At 39.5% G+C, this 19754-nt stretch overlaps 1 protein-coding gene across 1 annotated transcript in view; it reads left to right on the top strand.

Moving 5' to 3' along the window:
- The window catches only part of SYK (spleen associated tyrosine kinase), a 99345-nt gene that overhangs the window by 65727 nt on the left and 13864 nt on the right, over positions 1-19754 (top strand). Inside the window, exons 5-11 of the mRNA XM_052644924.1 lie at positions 1368-1449; positions 1819-1862; positions 3517-3585; positions 12610-12697; positions 14277-14454; positions 17965-18174; positions 19015-19204. Of these exons, the coding sequence (XP_052500884.1) occupies positions 1368-1449; positions 1819-1862; positions 3517-3585; positions 12610-12697; positions 14277-14454; positions 17965-18174; positions 19015-19204 (861 nt within the window). The remainder of the gene's footprint in view (positions 1-1367; positions 1450-1818; positions 1863-3516; positions 3586-12609; positions 12698-14276; positions 14455-17964; positions 18175-19014; positions 19205-19754) is intronic.

Below are 19754 nucleotides of genomic sequence, written 5' to 3'. Positions count from 1 at the left end.
TTTAATAAAGAACTGTGTGACAGAGATGATATGTGGAATGAAAAGACCTAAAATATCAGTTTCTGGCACTTTACAGAAAATGTTTGCGTACCCTTGCCCAAGAGGGAAATCTTTATGTATATGCCCACCTCCCACCCATCCTTTTGGAGTAGATTGTCTGAAACCATAAGCATGTAAGGAGATATTTGAATGATACTGGAGAGATGCATGGGATATTTCAGCTGTTGTAGGGATCTCAATACTATGTCTGAGAACACACCGTTGCATTTAACAGAACAGAGAGAGCTTTGTGGTCCATTTCAGTAGTGTGTTAGGGCTGGTCATACTGGAATATCTATAAAGAGGGTGGATCTCATGTTGTGTTCTTTCCACAATAAAATAAAATTTTAAAGAAGAATGCTCCCTGGAAGGATAAAATACATTCATTCAATGAACATTTACCCAAATAGGTAAGTTTTGAGAGAAAAAACAGGTTTAGGAGCCAAGAGTCCATAACTGGAAAAGGAATCAATAAATAGATAAGAAAGAAATATCAGATAGAAGGATTTTAGTTTGTCTGAAGAGGAAATGTCTGTTTGAGAAAAGAAAATGTGAAAACTAAGGCTGTCTTCCTGTTGCATAATTTTGATTAGGTATAAATAAATCTACTTGGCATTCATTTCCTTTTTAATATAGGAATCAGACATCATGATTCATAGTTTCCTGGGCACCATTAGCCAAGGGTGTCCATGTTCTGTGAACATAAGGCCATTCTCCAAAGGGCCAGCTTTCTCCATGCCCTGGATCTTATGTCACTCGTGCAGTGATATCTTCTCTCTGAAACTTTTGGGCTGAGTTATTTGGTCCCTCCAAAGCCTTTGCCCACAGCACTAATACAGAATCAATTACTCTACATTATAATTCATTTATAGCCTTCTCCACCAAGGAAGTAAGCACCTCAACAGTAGGAAATGTGTCTCATTCACCATAGTTTACCTTCTGTCCTATCTCAGGGCCTACCAAACAACAGAATGTTTGTTGAAAGACCGAATAAATGAATTCATTGTTATTGTATCACATGGATATAGAAGAATATAAACAAAGACATGCGACTTACCACCAAAGAAAGAAAGAAGGAAGGAAAGGAAGGAAGGAGGGAAGGGAGCAAGGAGTAGAATAAAGTTAAAAAGGAAAGGTGGAATGTGGAATTCTGCCAGAAGTCTGAGGGTGGCAGAAAAGAGGTGTAGGGAGGAATTAGGAAGACCACCTGTTGTTTAGGGCTGTCCTTGAATCACTTTTAAAATCCAAAAGGGGAGTCAGCTGCTCCAGGTAAGGAGCATTTCCTGCCCCCATTATTTATGATACTTTCTTACTTTTTTCTTTTTCAGCTGGTCGAGCATTATTCTTATAAATCAGATGGTTTGTTAAGAGTTCTTACAGTTCCATGTCAAAAAATTGGTGGGCAATCAGGTGAGTAGCCAAGACATTGGAGTTTCACTCTTTCAGATGCTGATAATAATCAGCCTCATTTTAAATTTGATCTGTTGCAAAGTCAAACCAGATGGGATGAGACTTTGGTTTTACTGATTGATTAAAATGATTACTCCAACTGTATATTTATCATTCATCAAAAGCTAGTCAATTTAAAAATGGATTTGTTTTTATTGCTTATATGAGAAAGTTGAATGAAAGAGGATAACAAGAAATGTATGCAGAAAATATATCTGCTTCTCAAGCAGTAATATTTTACAGTCATGTTGATTGATCTGCAGTGAGGGAGGGGATAAATAGATGGTTTTCTCTGACACAGCACTAATTGTGCATGTTCTTTCTAACCAGGAAATATTAACTTCCGTCCACAACTTCCAAGTTCTCATCCTGGGGTAAGTGTTACTTAGCCAGGCCATTAATGATGAAGCAGTTGTATATCAGCACAATGAAAAGTATTTTTAGACAAAAGGTTTATGGTCATTGCTTTTATCACACTTGATAAACTGGGATTGCTGGTGCAGCTAGAATCAGCCTATTTTCAGTTCTGAACTAGCTAAGTCAGCTTCTTTGGTAGGTTAAAATCCCTCCATTTTCTAAAAGTATATGAAATATCCATGTAACCCAATGTTAAATCAGAAATATACCTCCTGGTAGATTTTGGAAATGGTAACATATTATTCAGGCTCAGCCCTGACCCATCCATGAGGAGTCACGTTTATGACCCCTGTGACCACATGCATAATGGGTAGGAAGCTGGGTATATAAGTTGTCTCAGTGAGGTTGACTGCCAAACTCTTTTGGTTAAATCAGATAAGACACTGTTATCAGAAAACTCACCCTTTCCAGGAGAGCTGCTTTGGCCATAGCTTGGTGGAGGAAGGCTTGGAATGGGGGTGCTTGGTGCTATCACTTGAGAGAAGAAGCCTCTAAATAAGGATGGAGTTGAAGGCTTGGCAAGAACCCACCACCCCCTCCACATCAGTGGGTGGTAAGAATGTGATCTCTCCACACTTCTACATGTGGGTTTGGCCAACACATGCCTGATGCTCCTGAAGAGAGAGAATTCCAACTCTCTCTTCTCTCCAAACTATTAGGAGCTGACACATAGATTTATACTCCAAGCAGGAATTATGTCCTGCTACTTTGAAGGGGACCTCACTGTGGACTTTTGATGCCCTTTAATGACATTTGTGAGGTTTAAAAATTCCCCCAACATGAGCTATGTGCTCTATACCTCACTTTCTGCCCATTAACCCTTAAAATCTGCAGAAGATGAAATGAACCCTCCACCCATGGTAGGGGCTATTGACTTGTTCAGAAGCTGCACCTCTGCTAAACCAAGCAGTCTTTCTGAGGCAGCTCTTGTCCCCGAATCAAGGGAACTGAAATGCCAGTGAACTTTGGGATCAACTTCTAAAGTAAAGCACCATTATGGAGTCATCATTTTGTTTTACCCTTTACATGACTCATGGGCCTGGCGAGTCAACTTAAAGATTTTATCCACCATTTTGCTCTAAGAGGCATGTGGGCTTAGGGGTGAGAATTTTAAAAGAATATCATGGCTTCTCTTTAGTTGTGCATCACATAATGGCTTCAAGGAGTTAGACATTTTGGAAAACATTTTACTGACTATATAAAAATATGCATGTTCCCTAAGGGTCCAACTCAGTGAATTTCCACAAATATCATGGAACCAGCATCCAGAAGTAACAAAACTGAGCTCTCAGAATTAGTTTCTTTAGGATGATTTGTCTGCAGTTTGACAATAATTATATATGAAAAGTGGGCTATTTAATATGAAAACTTGAATCTTATAGCCTTTCATGGAAAATATTGCCAAAATATTTTCCCAGATCCTTCTACTCAAATAGTAGGCTTTTCCTGAAGCCTTGCTGGTGATCACATGTTGCCTCTAGTGCATTTCATCAACAGAATCTGGAGGGGGTTACTGTAATTATAGAACAGCTAAAATAACATGTCATGTAAGGTAGCCTGTGTTTGTTTTCTGAAACATTTACTATTCCTCTTTGCCATTATGGTTTCTAGACTTGGTCAGCGGGTGGAATAATCTCAAGAATCAAATCATACTCCTTCCCAAAGCGTGACCACAGAAAGGTGCTAAAGAGTCCCCTGCTTGCTGTCCCTGACTAAGTGGTAGGACAGACCCGCACTCAGCACCCACGCTCTGCCCTGTGGCTGCCCCTCCGTGTGCACTGCTGGCGACCCTCCTGCTGCTCTGGTCTCATGTCCCTGCCATGTGTAGCCCTCGTGGGCAGCCCGTGCCCAGTACTCATTGTGCTTTCCATGTGGGTCCAAGTCCCTTTGCTGCAAAGTCCATCACCGTGAGCACGCTCTCTCTGCTACAGTGTGCACTTGGAAGTCGTCTCCGTCAGTGTAATAAGTGAGGGAATTCTCATATGGGAAAGTCTTTTCAAAGGAAACCAGAATCACATGCTGCAGTGTTACGGTAATTGACTAGATAAATTACACATTGGTGGAAGGAATAGCCAAAGTAGAGTGGGCCCTGCCCAGTGGCTACACAAGGTCATTGATTTTATAAATATCAAGTGCCATAGTAACTTCATTGTGGCTGTAGAGTTCCAACACAGAACCTGAGGTATAATATATATAAAGACAAGGTGGAATTTGAAGATTAGAACATCATTTTTACTTATGAGTCAGTAAAGCTGACATAATATGGGCTTTCCTGATGGCTCAGTGGCAAAGAACCCACCTGCTAATAGAGGATACATAGGTTTGATCTCTGGCTCAGGAAAATCCCCTGGAGAAGGAAATGGCAACCTACTCCAGTATTCTTGCCTGAGAAATCCCATGGACAGTGGAGCTGGTGGGCTACAGTCTACGGGGTTGCAAAAGACATGACTTAGTGACTAAACAACAGCAACAAAAGCTGACATATAATGCATATTCATATTTTGCTGTATGATTGAATTATGAGGTAAATAAAAAGGTTTTTTAATGACTCAGTTATAATGAATCACCTCCCTCAGGAAGTATTTATAACATGTATATGGATTTCTTATTTTTTAGTTTTATCATTGTGATATAAAATTATTTTATTAATAATTCTTTCCATTTTTATATCCAGTTAGTACTTTTCCAGGCATGTGTGCTTTAGCTGCTCAGTCGTGTCCAACTCTTTGTGGCCCCATGTATGGTAGCCCACCAGGCTCCTCTGTCCATGGGGATTCTCCAGGGTAGAATACTGGAGTGGGTTGCCATGCCTTCTCCCAGGGCATCTTCCCAACCCAGGGATCTAACCCAGGTCTCCCACAGGTGGATTCTTTACCATCTGAACCACCAGGGAAGCCCAGGAATAATGGATTGGATAGCCTATCCCTTTTTCAGGGGAACTTCCCAACCCAGCAAGTGAACCAGGCTTTCCTGTATTGCAGGCAGATTTTTTATCAGCTGAGCTACCTGAGAAGCCCCTTTTCTAGACATGTCAGCATACAATCAAGCATCAGTTCATGAAGCAGATTGCCTGAAGTACTTAGCAGAAACAACGTAAATGAAAAGCATAAAAGCCCCGAGATTTTCTTTCCGAGTGGGCTGTTATATTTTAGATATTTTCAATCTTGTTGACTACAAAAAAGAGAAGTGAGTTTAATGTAGTGTTTGAGGGGGAAAATTAGGTGATAAACCTGAATGGAGTAACTATCTGTTTTGAGGCCACATTCCCAGTCAGGGTGGATCAGCTCATGGGAAACATCAGTTATGTTCTTAGAGGGGTGACCCTGAGGGCTGTCCATGCCAGGGTGGCATGTTAGAAGCTGGAAGGCTGGGGAGTTGCCAAGGGAGTGCATGCTAGGCCAGTACCCCTTTTGCCCCATGATTTGGTGTTTGTTTCAAGCCAACAGGGCCAATAGGTGATTGGGGCTTTGGCCTTGAAGAGCGCAACATTCCCCATGGTCCAAGGTGAACTATCTGCGGCTGCACCTTCTGGTCCTCCTGGCCCTCAACCCCTGTCAGCATTCACCCCTTCTCCTTGGGGAAGGCACACCTGGTTGTCAAGATGGCATCTCATAGGGCCATATTCTGGGGAAAATAGGCCAGATGGTGCCCCATCAACTGAGGTGATTCAAAATATGCTCTGGTTCAGGGTGCTTTTCAACCATGAGTCATCTCTTTGAGTCTTAATCAAACACTGCATTGACAAAACTTCATATTATAGTACAACCTGGGGAAGGACACTGCATTGCCCATCCATGGAGCCCCATCGGCAGGCTTAGAACCTTTCACTCACCTGGCTTCCTCGGCCCTCCATGCATTGAGTCTGTGTGGCAGCCGTGGAGGAGTCTCTGTGGACTTGGACCACACTCTGACTTCCACCACTTGTTTATTCATCCTTCTCTTTCTGACGGCCCAAGGCTCGAGTGCTGATGCACAGTCCTCCACCCATGGGCAGTCCCAGACATAAGCAGTTTCACTGCAGAGAAGACACAGCTTTCCACGTTCACCTTAATTCTGTAGTGTCCAAGGGCATCACTCAGGGTTCACCCAGGAGAATGTGATCAGTCAGAGGTTTATGCATGAAACACCCACAGTGCACTCACACACATACACACACATAGGTACATTTTTAACACACATAAGTACATATTTATATAAACATCTGTATACATGTACACACACATATACATATATATATTGACTTATCACTAGGACTTGCCTTACACAACTGTTGGAGCAAGTTCAATGTCCATAGGGCTAGTCATCAGGAAGGGAGGATAACAAGGTGGAACTGTCATTAACAGCCAAGGGTCAGTCACTCCCCCTGCCCCACCCCTCTTAGAAAAGTCTCAACCTCTTCTAAGAACTCTTGACTTATTCAGTCATGCCCACCCAGGATAATCTCCCTAAATAAAAGCAACTAATTAAGAATTTTAATTACCTCTCCAAAATCCCTTCACAGCAATACCATGATCATAGTTTGAGTCAGTAACACAGCAGTATCATTCAGGCCATTCAGGGTGACACATTAAGGCGCTATCACCCCAGGAAACAGTAACCCGACCTGTGAAGAACTAAGCCCCTCTCCAGCCCCGTGGTCCTCCCCAGCAGCCCGAAGCCCACCCACCCACAGTGATACAGAAGTATCCAGAAAATAAGATTCAGTAGGCCTTTAGATGAAAGAAGAATGTCTAAAGAAATTGAAGAAAACATCAGCAAGACTACCCAAAAATAAAAGACGTGTGGATAAGAACCAAAACATCTTCCAAAGAAACATAATAAACTTGAAATTAATATTAGCAGTGATCATATATATATATATACACACATATCCATATATAAGGTCAATATCTTTACTATATAAAGAAATTATATGAATCAATAAAAGTTTTAACTATCTAATAGGTTAGTGGGCATAGGATAGTTTATAGGAAAGAAAATACAAACAGTTCTTAAGCATAGGAAAAGCTGTTGCATTTCATAATAAGAGAAATGTGAGTTAAAGCTATGGTGCTCTCTTATGTCCAGCTGTAAAACTAGCCCAAATAAATAAGCTTGGTGACACCACACAACAAGTGTGTGGTGAGTAAGCTGTACTTTATTGGAAAAGTGTGAAATGGTACATGTCTAATATTGTATCATTGACAAATACTGGAAATAATTTAAAAATCAATGGGAAATAAATGAAATCAGTTATGATAAAATTCATACCACAATGGGTAGCTGAGATATAGAGTCATTTCCAAAATGCAATGTTAATTGAAGATGACAAAGTTGGGCACATATATATGTGCTGATACAGTGTAGAATGTTCTAGAAGAATATAGCAAATACTGATAGCACTAGTTGCCTTGGGAGTAGGAAATGGGGTGTCAAGGAGACCCATTATTTCATTGAAACCCTGTTGTGCTTTTTAAAATTTGCCCCTCTTAAATTACTTAATCACTTTTAAAAGACAATTAAATATTAGAAGCTAATTAATCTGGTTAATACTGTGGAAATGCTTTTCTGGCTAAAAGAGGGCTATTGTCTATTTAAATTTATAACAGCTTTGAAGTATGCATTGAACTTTCATAAAAGCCAAAAATATCAGTAGTTCATTAATAAAGAGAAACATTGTATGATTTAAGCAATGAATTAAAAATATTTTAATTGCTCACCGGAAATATTTTAGGAGAACTAATACTTAGGTCTTAAAAAATAAAAGAGGAATTTTCCATTATTTAACCAGTCATGAAAAAGACTTGTGGGAATTATGTCAAATATCCCATCTGTTAAGGTATAAATAACTTTCTTGAATTTGTTTATTTGTTCAATATGAATAGTTGTTTTTTAAATAATTCAGGTGCAAAATGGACATGCTAGAACCTGAATTAACTCTAGCATGCAGATAGTTAATGACAAATGTATTATGATTTACAGAATATTATTAATCAGATAATTTGAAATATTATGACAAAAACTTAAGGGCAGTATTTTTCTTTAGAGATTAGTAACATTTTAACACTTGAAATTATGAATGAATTTAACTGAAGAATAATTCAAGTATAACCTACCCTATCCTTGCTTCCTGCCATCACTTACTCTAAGGACTGTTAATCCTTACATGGATAAAATTCCACCTATTGTTAGCATTGGAATATTTTTCTTTGCTGCTTTAAGTATGTAAACCAATCCTTCTATTGAGGATCACTGTCAGTTTGAACAACAGCAGCCTTAAAGACCGTGCTTCTGTTTCAGAGTTCAAAGGCACGTTCTCTAAGATGAAACATAGCGTTCACATTTGTCTTAGTTGTGGAAAAATGTTCCAGAATTTCAAATTCAAATCCATTTTTCATGTTTTATTCCAGCACCTACATTGCTGATTGGAATACTTTTAGACGTTTTAACACGATTCACGAAGACTCAGCTAGGAGAAAGAAAGGAGTTCTTAAATCATACCCATGTACTTGGTAATGTGGAAGCGGTGGGCCACACCCTTGAGAAAATGCTTCCACATCATTATAAAGGACCAGGTTTAGATCTTTGCTTCTAAGGTGAAGGAAAATTAATTATGACAGCCAGGTGCTTATTTTTATGGATCTGAAGCAAACCGAAGATTATTTCATGCCCTGACCAAGGAGAGTCTGTCTTTAGCTCTGGAACCCTGGACTGGGACCAGTCATTCCGCTGAAGACCAGAACTGGGTCTGGTTTAGGCAGCTAAAATTTCTGAAGCCTACTGGCTCTTTTTGTCATTGCAGTGGTGACAAGCATTGAATATATTGTCATCATTATTACTGCTGTTACCTGACTTGAAAATGTGTTTTAAGTCTAAAAATGTCTAGAAATGAAAATCAGAATACCTGTCAGGAAACTCTCAATTAGCTCCATAAAAGCAATGTATTTTTCTCCTTTGTTCACTTCTGAATCTATACTTCTTAAAAATAGGCACTCAAAGGATACTTGTCAAATATATTCTCTACTTGCAGCTAAGTAGCCAACAAGAGATCAAGGATCATAATTTATAACCTGTGCAGTGCTGTGCTTAGTCACTCAGTTGTGCCTGACACTTTTCAAGCCCGTGGACTGTAGCGCGCCAGGCTCCTCTGTCCATGCGGATTTTCCAGGCAAGAATACCAGAGTAGGTTGCCATGCCCTCCTCCAGGGGATCTTCCCAAACTAAACAAATACTATTTTTATTATTGTGGAGTGATCTGTTTTTACTTGAATTTACAAAACTTAAAACTCGCAAATTGCTCTTTGAAAGGTGGAAAGCTAAGGTAGCTAGTGACATCTAGTGGTGTCCTGCAGGTTTGACTTTGGTTTCAAATGTCAGCAAAAGTAGGGGGAAAGCAACAGTCAACATTTCATTGATACCTTGTTCTCTATGCAGAAAAGGAGATGTTATTGATTAGGGCAGAATAAATGATAAAATACAGAGCAGAAATAATAACTACAGATGATATAATGGATCAGCAATACATTTTTCATTAAATTAAAAGGCATTTCAATTCTAAATATTAACAATACTTTCCTAGTTTATCATTTTGCCTTAGAGTTCATTGTTTACAAAGTCCTCAAATCTTCTTTTCAATCAAGCATTTGATTCCATAGGGTTTTGTTGTTGTTCTACTGAATGGTAGAATCACCAAGTGCTTTGGGAAAGATGAAACTTGCATTTGTAGCTTCATCTTCAAATAAAGTCAATACGGCCTTTTTAACAGACACAGTAGAAAAACCTCCCATTTCTTCCAGAGTGCATTCTCTGTGGAGTGTATTTCCATTTTTTGTCCCAGTCAGGGCAGGGAGGGCCAAGGGGTCCAGGCAGGGAGCTGATGTGGTTATTGAGGGAAATTCTAGGTTTAGGCTACAAAGGCTGGTGGTCTAATTGGGCAGTGTTGAAATGAAGCCCTTGAACCACCTCGGCTTAAAAGATGGGGCTCAACCTTCTCAAGAGGAGACCCACAACCCATTTTCTTATCCATAGACAAGACAAACAAGGGATGGACACCACACAGCCAATCAAAGTATGCATCAGTCTGTCCAGGGCTGTAGGCAAACTGTGGCCATCAGCACTGATTCCTACTCCTCATGCCCTAGTGTCTTTTTCAGTACTTTTTACATCCCCACCTCTGTTTTTAAATTCTCCCTGGCAGGATTCATATCGCAGATCATTGCATTCTGGCTTCAAATGTAACAGCCTTTATGAAGTCTTTCTGCTCCGGAGAACATCCTGTCAGGGTGGAGGGGCTGCAGTCCTGGAATACATCCCTAAGTGGGAAAAGAGTGGGAGGCCTTCCAGTGCAGAGAAGGGGTATCGGTGCCTTCTCCTTGTGCACGGTGGCTGGTCCTGGGGTCATGGTTTAGCTTTCGAGTTCAGAACCTTCCTACCTCGAGGGCAAAAATCAGAGAAGTTGAAATGACAGTCAATGAGAACCTAAAAGAGAATTTATTTTTTAATTTGAAAACTATTTCAACCTTGTAGTTTGATTACCGGAGGGGACTAAGCAGAGCAGGAGTATGGCAAGCTTTGGGAATTACCTAGTTTCTCCTAGGACAGATCCATTGAGACAGGGTAATTATAAATAAAACATGAACTAGCTGTATATCCAAGAGCCTTATAATCATGTTAATTTTTTAAAGTGGTATATTGTTATTTGGAATTATCCACCCCTATTAATAGAAGAACTTGAGAGAGAATTCATTTTTAAATCACACTAAAAGTGTTTACATTTCACACCTCCCAGTTTGAAGTTTATCTCCATTCACTCATTCCTTCATGTTATGTTTGTTGAACTCATTTTTATTTAGCAGTGGTTGTGTGAACAATTTAGCAACAAAGCTCTGATGCAGTAAATCAATGATTATATCCCCTGTAACTTATATTCTATTTTCATTCTTGATACATCACAGCTGTTTCTATTAAACAGTTTGATAAGAATGCTGAGAAAGTGGATCAGAAAATGGATACAATGGCATTCCATTGACACATAAGAGCAGATGTCCTTTAGCTTGTCAGAAGGGCTTTTGCCATGGTGAGCCAGGGCTCTATAGAGCTTGGTAAGCAGCAAGAAGACAGTTTCAGGCACAGGTGACCATGTCGCAGAAGTGATGTACTGTGACTTCATTACTGTATTTTGGATCCCAAGCTGGGGATATCAGGAAGACAGGTGAACATTCTGTGTGTGCCAGTAGATAAGCGACTGTGTAAAATTCAGCTTACTGTCTGTTTCTTTAAATTTCTCCAAAATATGGCAGTATCTCATTTCTTCATGGCCAGTGTTTGGGCACTGCTTAAAAAAAAAAAAAAAAACGGGTATATAAAACTTCTTTCTACTCAACTCATGCCACAAAGATAATTTGAACCATGGTTTTTCTGTGAACCAAATTTAGTAGCAATATCTTTGTTTGGGGGCTTCCCGGTTAGCTCAGCTGGTAAAGAATCCAGTTGTAATGCAGGATGACCCTGGTTCAATTCCTGAGTCAGGAAGATCCCCAGAGAAGGGATAGGCTACCCACTCCAGTATTCTTGGGCTCCCCTGGTGTCTCAGACAGTAAATAATCCACCTGCAATGTGGAAGACCTAGGTTCAGTCTCTGGGTTGGGAAGATCCCCTGGAAGAGGGCATGGCAACCCATTCCAGTATTCTTGCTGGAGAATCCCCATGAGCTGAGGAACCTGGTGGGCTACAGTCCATGGGGTCACAGAGCCGCACATGAGTGAGTGACTAAGCACACACCTTTATTTTTAGTTGAGGATAAAGGTGGATCTCCACTGAGATGGAGACTTTTGGAAGGGAAAAGATATAGGAATATAACAGTGGATTTCCCCCCATTATTTCCTGCTGCAAACTGATGCAAATCAAATAAATAATAAGGAAAGTTGCCATTAATAATGGCCAATTTCCTGTCTCTTTTCCTGGCTTTTTATCTGCGTCAGTTACCTGCTCTGGGTACAGGGAAGAAATACCTGCCTTCAGGTTAGCAAAAGGTTACAGGCTTCCCTGTCTCAAAGGGTTGATAGATGATGATAATGACGATTGTGACAATTAACAGGTGGGGCACTAGACCCTGGGATTCTAGCAGCCGCTTCATCTTGGTACCTCTAGCTTACTGACCAGACCAACACTACCCTCTGGGATCTACCCAAATGTTGCTAGATCTCCACAGATTGTAAAGATACATGTGGATACTGGGAATTCATGGATGCTTTAGAGTTGGGAAGTGGGTTGAAGCAGCTGGTGGATACTTAATGTTTCTTTTTCAATAACTTCCCTGTAATATTAGAAAAAATTAATGGAGGAGAATGAATCCAAGGGGATAATGAAAATACTCAGCATCTTTTAGCAAGTGGAAGTAGGACTTGAAAGGGCAAGTGAGTAGGCAGGAATTCCACCCAAACAGTTCTGGTTAATTCTCTCACAACACCCCCTGGGATCCCTGCAGGTCCCTTCTGTTATAGAAGCATGAGCTCTATTTAGCCTTCACAGCATCCCATCAGTTGCCCGGAGAATGAGATAAGCCATGCTGTTGTTGTTGTTTTCCTGTCTCTTTTCCTGGTTCCTTCCTTTGTCTTCCCTGCTTAAGTTAAGATGTGATTATTTGAAAATAAAAATTAGTATGCAGGCCAACTCAACAGTGTTATTCATGAAGAAAAATGAGCTCTTTTCATTTGTGTGCCTCAGGCCCGCACATCCTCAGGGAACCAGGTGGATAGTTCTACAACGTTCAACCCATACGAGCCAGACCGAGGACCGTGGGCCAACGAGAGAGGTAAGAGCTGCCCCTTTATTCCTAGGCATTCACAGCGCAAGGATGCCTCCCACAGTCCCTTGCAAATGGCAGGGCAGGCTCACCCTGCTGTCAGCAGCTGTTACAGGCGCTGCTTAGCAGTGAGTGATCCTGTCGTCTGGGGGCAGGTGGAAGATGCCATGTGTCTGCGAATGGTGGTGTCTGTTGGATGAAATGGTCTGTACAGCCTCCCTCACAATAAATGAGCCATATTGAAAATATCCTTCAAACCCCCTGCTTCAGAATATTTCACCTTTTCCAGTAATAATTAACGCTACTTTAAGTTTCCATTTCTAAGATCTGTTCTTGGAAAGATGTCTGTGTCCAGTAGTAAATTCAGATGGAGGTCCAACAATGGGTAGCTGGTAAAAACTGAAGAAACGTCTAAGTTTTGCGATTCTAGACATGTTCAGGGAACTGCAGCGATTCTGTGAGGGCAGGAAGGGAAGCACCCCTTCAAACTCATAAGGCCTCTATTAGACTGGTCAGAAATGGGGCCTCTGGATCAGCTTCTTAGGTTTTCTAGGTGGCCCCAGGTTTTTGTTTTAGTTGGTATACTTGATTGATTTAATGCTACAAAAAATCAACCCCAAAGTTAGTAGCTTAAATCAGCAACAGTTTTGCAGATCAGGAATCTGGGCAAGGCTGAACTGGGCCGTGGTGGCATGGGGCCTCTTACAGGCAGATCGGGGGTGGAGCTGGGCCAGCAGGAGTGGAGACCGTGGTGGGACTAGAACCAAGGCACTGAGAACCAAGCCAGCATCTTTCATCTCCAGGATATGGAGCCTCAGAGACTCTTCATCTGGTCTCTCCACCTGGACTGGCTGGGGCATTCTCACAGCATAGAAGGAGCCAGGGCAGTTGAACAACTGCACGGAGTCTGAAGCTTCAAGAGTCCCAGCAACCCAGACAGAAGGGGCATGGCCTTTAGGACCTGGCCTGAGTATATCACAAACATCACTGCTTATATGTACTCTATCGGTGGACATGATTACAGAAGCCACAGAGGGGAGGTGACGTAGACCCCGCCTCTCAGTGAAGGAGGGCCAGGATTTTCAGACAGTTTAAAGGCACCACAGTCCATTAGGAGGGCCACATCCCAGGAGGTGCTAATGGTAAAGAATCCACCTGCCAGTGCAGGTGAGGCAAAAGATACAGGCTCAACCCCTGGGTTGGGAGGATCCTCTAGAGTAGGGAGTGGCAACCCACTCCAATATGCTTGCCTGGAAAATTCCAGAGGAGCCTGGCAGACTACAATCCATGGGATGCCAAAGATTTGGACACAACTGAGCACATCCATCTCTGCTGCTGACAGGAAAACTCTTTCTTGATGTACTTCAGTGCAAGAACAGGGGTCAAGTACAACAAAGATGAGGGCCTTTTTCCTACCCTGCTGTAGCTGGGAAAGGCTGTGTCTGAAGTGCTCACAGGCACTATAAATGCCCAAGATAACCAAGGTCATGAAATGCAAGGCATGACCCCAGGAGGCAAGAACAGGGGACAATGGCAATTTCACATGGGATCAAGTTCACGGGCTGTAAGTTTCTTAACTCCTTTTCAGAAGCTCAGAGAGAAGCCTTGCCCATGGACACTGAGGTCTACGAAAGCCCCTATGCAGACCCCGAGGAGATCCGGCCTAAGGAGGTCTACCTGGACCGGAAGCTGCTGACCCTGGAGGACAAGGAACTAGGCTCTGGGAACTTTGGGACTGTGAAGAAGGGCTATTACCAGATGAAAAAGTAAGTCAAAAGTTTGCACCATTTCCCTGCACTTATTCTCATGTGAGCTTACATTCTAGAAACTACCACATATACATGTATCATGTTCTTTTAATCCCAGACACAAAATGTCATGTAGCATGGCTAAATCCTTTATGATTGACTGTACAATTTTTGTTCATTTCTGGTACAATTACAATGAAAGCCTCTATTACATATATTAACTGTGTATGTAATAGTTTAGATGTATTGTGTGTCCCTTATAGCGAATTAAGAAATAGAGTCAATGAAAATATAAATAAGAAACTAAAAACATCATATTTTACCACTCAAACACTGCGACCGTTGACAAACCTGAGTGTCTATAATTTTTAGATCTTTATATGCACATGCATACACATATGTATTATTTAAGATGCAATCATTCATTGATAAGTGTTTTCACTTATTTTCTTTGATTTTTAAAAATTGCATCTCATTTCTCTTAACCAGAAAATTCTTGATGACAAGTATCATTAGTATAATTATTTATTTGCTCTAGTCTATAATTCAAAGAACAGTATGTATGTATTATGTGTGTGCACGTGCGTGTTAAGGTGCTCCAGTTGGGTCCGACTCTTTGCAACCCTATGGACTGTAGCCCACCAGACTTCCCTGTCCATTGGGTTCTTCAGGCAAGAATACTGGAGTGGGTTGCCATTTCCTTCTCCTGAGGCTCTTCCCAACCCAAAGACTGAACCTATGTCTCCTGCATTCGTAGGAGGGTTCTTTACCATTAGCACCACCTTGAAACCCTAGTATGTGTTATTTAACAATTAAAATTGCTAGATTACTAAAAATCTCTTTGTATTTTATTTGGTGCTTACAAGGCATCTGTCATGGAATTTTCAGTAAAATTATTGGTTTCTAAAATTCTTTGAAACAAATCCTCTGAAAATCTATGTTCAAGCTAGGAAGTTACTGATATGAATATAATTGGGTTTGGTTGTTTGATGCTATTTTAAATTTAAGGAATTTGTATACAGTTTTTTTCTTGAGTAGATAATTTACGTGGCTCAAGGGTCAAAAATACAAGCAAGAGTATGCACAGAAACATGCTTTTAATCATACCCCTTTCACCATATGTGTTTATACAAGTATATATATGTATATATATATATATATATATATATATATATATATATATGTTGTTGTTCAGTCACTAAGTTATGTCCGACTTTGTGTGTGTATATATATATCTATATATGACATATGACAGATATATTAAGTCATATATATACAGATATATGACTGCTATGCTTACTTTTAAATAAATTAATATATGTCCATTATTTTATAAATGAATATAAATTATCCTGTATTAAGGTATAAATTTTCTCAACTTCTTTGTGATACTCGATTCCTTGCTTAATTAAATATACAAATTGACATGGACATGACTATAGATACATAATTTCAACTAGAGATGTGGGGAGAGGAAAGGCTACATTGGTTAACTGGGGGCAAAATGATGTCTTTACAGTAGTGAGTCTTCATATCAATAAGCATGACCCATTTTTCCATTTACTTGGGTCTTTAATTTCTCTGAGCAAAATTATTTAGTTTTTTGTGTACAGGTCTTGCACAGCTTCTTTGCTGGATTCATTCATAGGTATTTAATATTTTTGGTTTTATATGTGGTATAATTTTAAAATTTTTTCTTGCTATTCCTTGGCATTGCTTGAATGCAAGAATATGATTTTGTCTGTTTGCCTGATGTCCAACAACTTTTCTTAAAGTCTTCTATTATTTTTCACTCATTATTTCCAGTAATTTATTTGTGTATTGTTTGACCCAGAAATATATCATCTATAAATAACAACAGTTTGATTTTATCCTGTCCAATTCTTATACTTTTACACTTCTTCATTGCCTTATTGTATTAACTAGATACTGTGGTTCAATATTAAATAAAAGTGCCAGTGGTCACTTTCCTCATTCCTGATTTCAGGGGAAAACTTTCAATATTTCACCAGTAGGTTCATAGCTGCTCTTTATCAGATTACGGAAGTTTCCTTTTATTTCTACTTTTCTGAGAGATTTGTTTTTAATTGTAAATGTGTGTTACATTTTTTTGTTTACTTTTTCTCCTCTGCTGATAGTCTTTTTCTCCTTTGTTGTGTTTATGTATGAATTACACTGATTGATTTTCAGATGTTAAACCCACCTTGCATTCCTGGAATAAACCTATCTTATTCATGAATTATATATGCATTATATCTTTCTCATAAAGCACTGAATTAAATTTTCTAATATTTCCCTTTGGATTTTTGCATCTACATTGATGGGAGATATCAGTAAATTATTTTCTTGTAATTTTTTTGTCTGGTTTTGGCATCAGGCTAATGGTAACATCATAAAATGAGTTGGGAAGTTCCCTTCCTCTTTTTGTTTCTGGAAACATTTGTGAATGTTCTTTCTTCCTTAAACATTGGAAGAATCAAGAGGTTTGTGCTTGTTAATTTTGACCCCTACCTACCTCACACCATACGTGAAACTAATTCCAGATGGATGGTAGACCAAAATGTGAAAGGTAAAACAATAAGCTATCTAGAGATGGCATAATATTGTATTTCCTTGATCTCAGGAGGAGGATGCAGAGGCTTCTTGGGTACTGGATACATTCTATACTTCCATCTGTGTAGGAACTACATCTTGTGTGCAATGTGTAAATACTCTTGAGTTCTACACTGCAGCTATATGTTCTTTTCAGAATGTATATCAGACTTACTCTGTTATTATGTTATTTAACCTATTTATTTGATACATCTGTTTTATTTTCTACTTTTGAAGTTCAACAAAAGAGTTATACTTCCTGCATTTGTGGGAACTGTATCATGAAAAGATGCAGTTTTTCAAATTGTACATAGTTAAGTGCTATTTATTTCTTTAAGCCCCCACCATGTCAGGATATTTTCAAGAGTTCAAACATGACTTAGATGATGCTTTTATTCGAAAATGGAAAAAAATTTGTTTTTTTTCCAAACTTTTTGAAGCATGCTTAAAATGAACAAAATTCAGTTTTTAGAAGTGTTTTGAAAATTATAAGCTTCAACAGTGCATGCTTTTTAATTCTGCATCTAGAAATTCATTGTAACATATATTAAAGGCATGCTGTAATTACATACATTACACATAATGATGTGATAAATCTCAAGACGTTACTGGAATCCATGCATGTCATAGTTTTTAAAGTTTGTTTGAAAGTTATTTAAATATTCTACAGTGTGTCAGCTTTCTGGTTGGTTGGGGCATTCTTTGGCACTCTCCCATTATTTTCAACTAATTACGTATTACTCCTTGTCTATAAAATGAGAGAACATGATTGAAGAATTAGCCATGTACAACATGGCTTCTTCAGACACATTTCCACTCTGTGGCAGGTATTTCCATTACTTCATTTCCAGCACAGGAATTATGCATCATGGAAGATAATTATCCATACGTGAACCACTTTGAAAAGTTCCTTATGTGTTTTGATTTCTTTTGCAGAGTTGTGAAAACAGTGGCTGTGAAAATCCTGAAAAATGAGGCCAATGACCCTGCTCTTAAGGATGAGTTATTAGCAGAAGCAAATGTCATGCAGCAGCTTGACAACCCTTACATTGTGCGCATGATAGGGATATGTGAAGCTGAGTCCTGGATGCTGGTCATGGAGATGGCAGAACTTGGTCCACTCAACAAATATTTACAACAGAACAGGTATCCTTAGGTGCCCCAGCAGCTCATATGTGAGGGGCAGGGCCTGCCTGCCCAATGCACATCATAGCCTGATTTCTTCCAGAACCCTTGTCTCCTCCAGTGCCTTCCAAGAGTTGGCCCACACTCAGGGACCTTGAGTGGGGAGGTTTGAAAGCTGTAGTCTTTGGATCAAGTGTTCTTTACCTCTTAATGTATAAAGAAAAACTCTAATTCAACAATTTGGTCTCCTTTGCTCATGTCATACTGGCCTGGTGATAAAGTCAGCCCTAGACTATCTTAGCAAGCATTCTCCTCTCACCAGGCAGAAAGAATGTGCTCTTTTAAAAGAAACAATTAAATAAACATTTTATATGGGAAAACAGTGATATTTTACATATCTGGCTAATTACTGCATTCCCATAAGTAATTATTTTTGAAAATATCCATTGCTGTTAATTCATGGCAACCATCAATGGAGTAATCATGCTATGCTCATCTCCAGTCATGGTTGAGATAGAGAATCATGAGGAATAAATCATAACAATAGCCACTGATTACTTTATCCCATTTGTACCTATGCTTGTACTTCAGTGGGACTCAAGGTGGGTGTTCTTACCTTTTCAATATTGGAATGAGGGTTCTAACTGAACCCTGATTCTCCATGGGGCAGGTCTGACCACCCTGTTATACTGCTTTTCATGTAATTCTAGCAGCTGAATACCAGTCACTGCCACTTGTGACTCTTGCTTTAGAAGAATAGGAAATAAGTGGGTTCATATTCTCTCTGTGTGAGAAGCATGGTTGGCTGTTCTGAAATGGACTCCTGTTCACTATCATTAATGACATATGTGTGGCTTTCAGGCATGTCAAGGATAAAAACATCATAGAGCTGGTTCATCAGGTGTCTATGGGAATGAAATATTTGGAAGAGTGCAATTTTGTGCACAGAGATCTGGCTGCAAGGAATGTATTGCTGGTTACTCAACATTATGCCAAGATCAGTGATTTTGGACTTTCCAAAGCACTTCGTGCTGATGAAAGCTACTACAAGGTACGAACAACTCACCCACCATTGAGAGTAGCTGGTAGTAAAAATCTGAAATGCAAATATATGGTTCTTTATTTTATTTTGGTAAGATTTCAAGAAGCAGTTTCCCTATAGAAAAATAACTGTGTAAGAAATGTTCTTCTTAAGCTTTGATTCTATTGTTAAAAAGATGGAAATACTCTAATATGTCACAACTTGAGATTTACTCCGAATAGTATCTTCCAAACTATGTTCCTTAGAACAATAGGGAATCAAGATATTAATGATGATTCATCTGGAAAAAAACAAGAATAGAATTCATTTGTTAAATTACTTTGGAAAATACATATTGGACAGGTTGACTCTAGTAGGATTTTTCAAAGCTCCTCTATGAACCCTCAGATGAACTAATAGCAAGTAAAAGAAGGGAAAAAAGTAAACAGCCCCATCCTCATATGAACTCAGTCACAGAGTGTATGTAGAGTCTACCCTGACCCATTGGAAAATGTAACAGAGACGAGATAGCAGAAAAGGGTGTCAAGAACATATTCTCAACTCTTCATGTCCCTGGGAA

This window comes from Budorcas taxicolor, chromosome 8 (assembly GCF_023091745.1).
Source record: "Budorcas taxicolor isolate Tak-1 chromosome 8, Takin1.1, whole genome shotgun sequence".
NCBI lineage: Eukaryota > Metazoa > Chordata > Mammalia > Artiodactyla > Bovidae > Budorcas > Budorcas taxicolor.
Note: the sequence above shows the minus strand (reverse complement) of the source record. Positions and strands in the feature narration are given on the sequence as shown.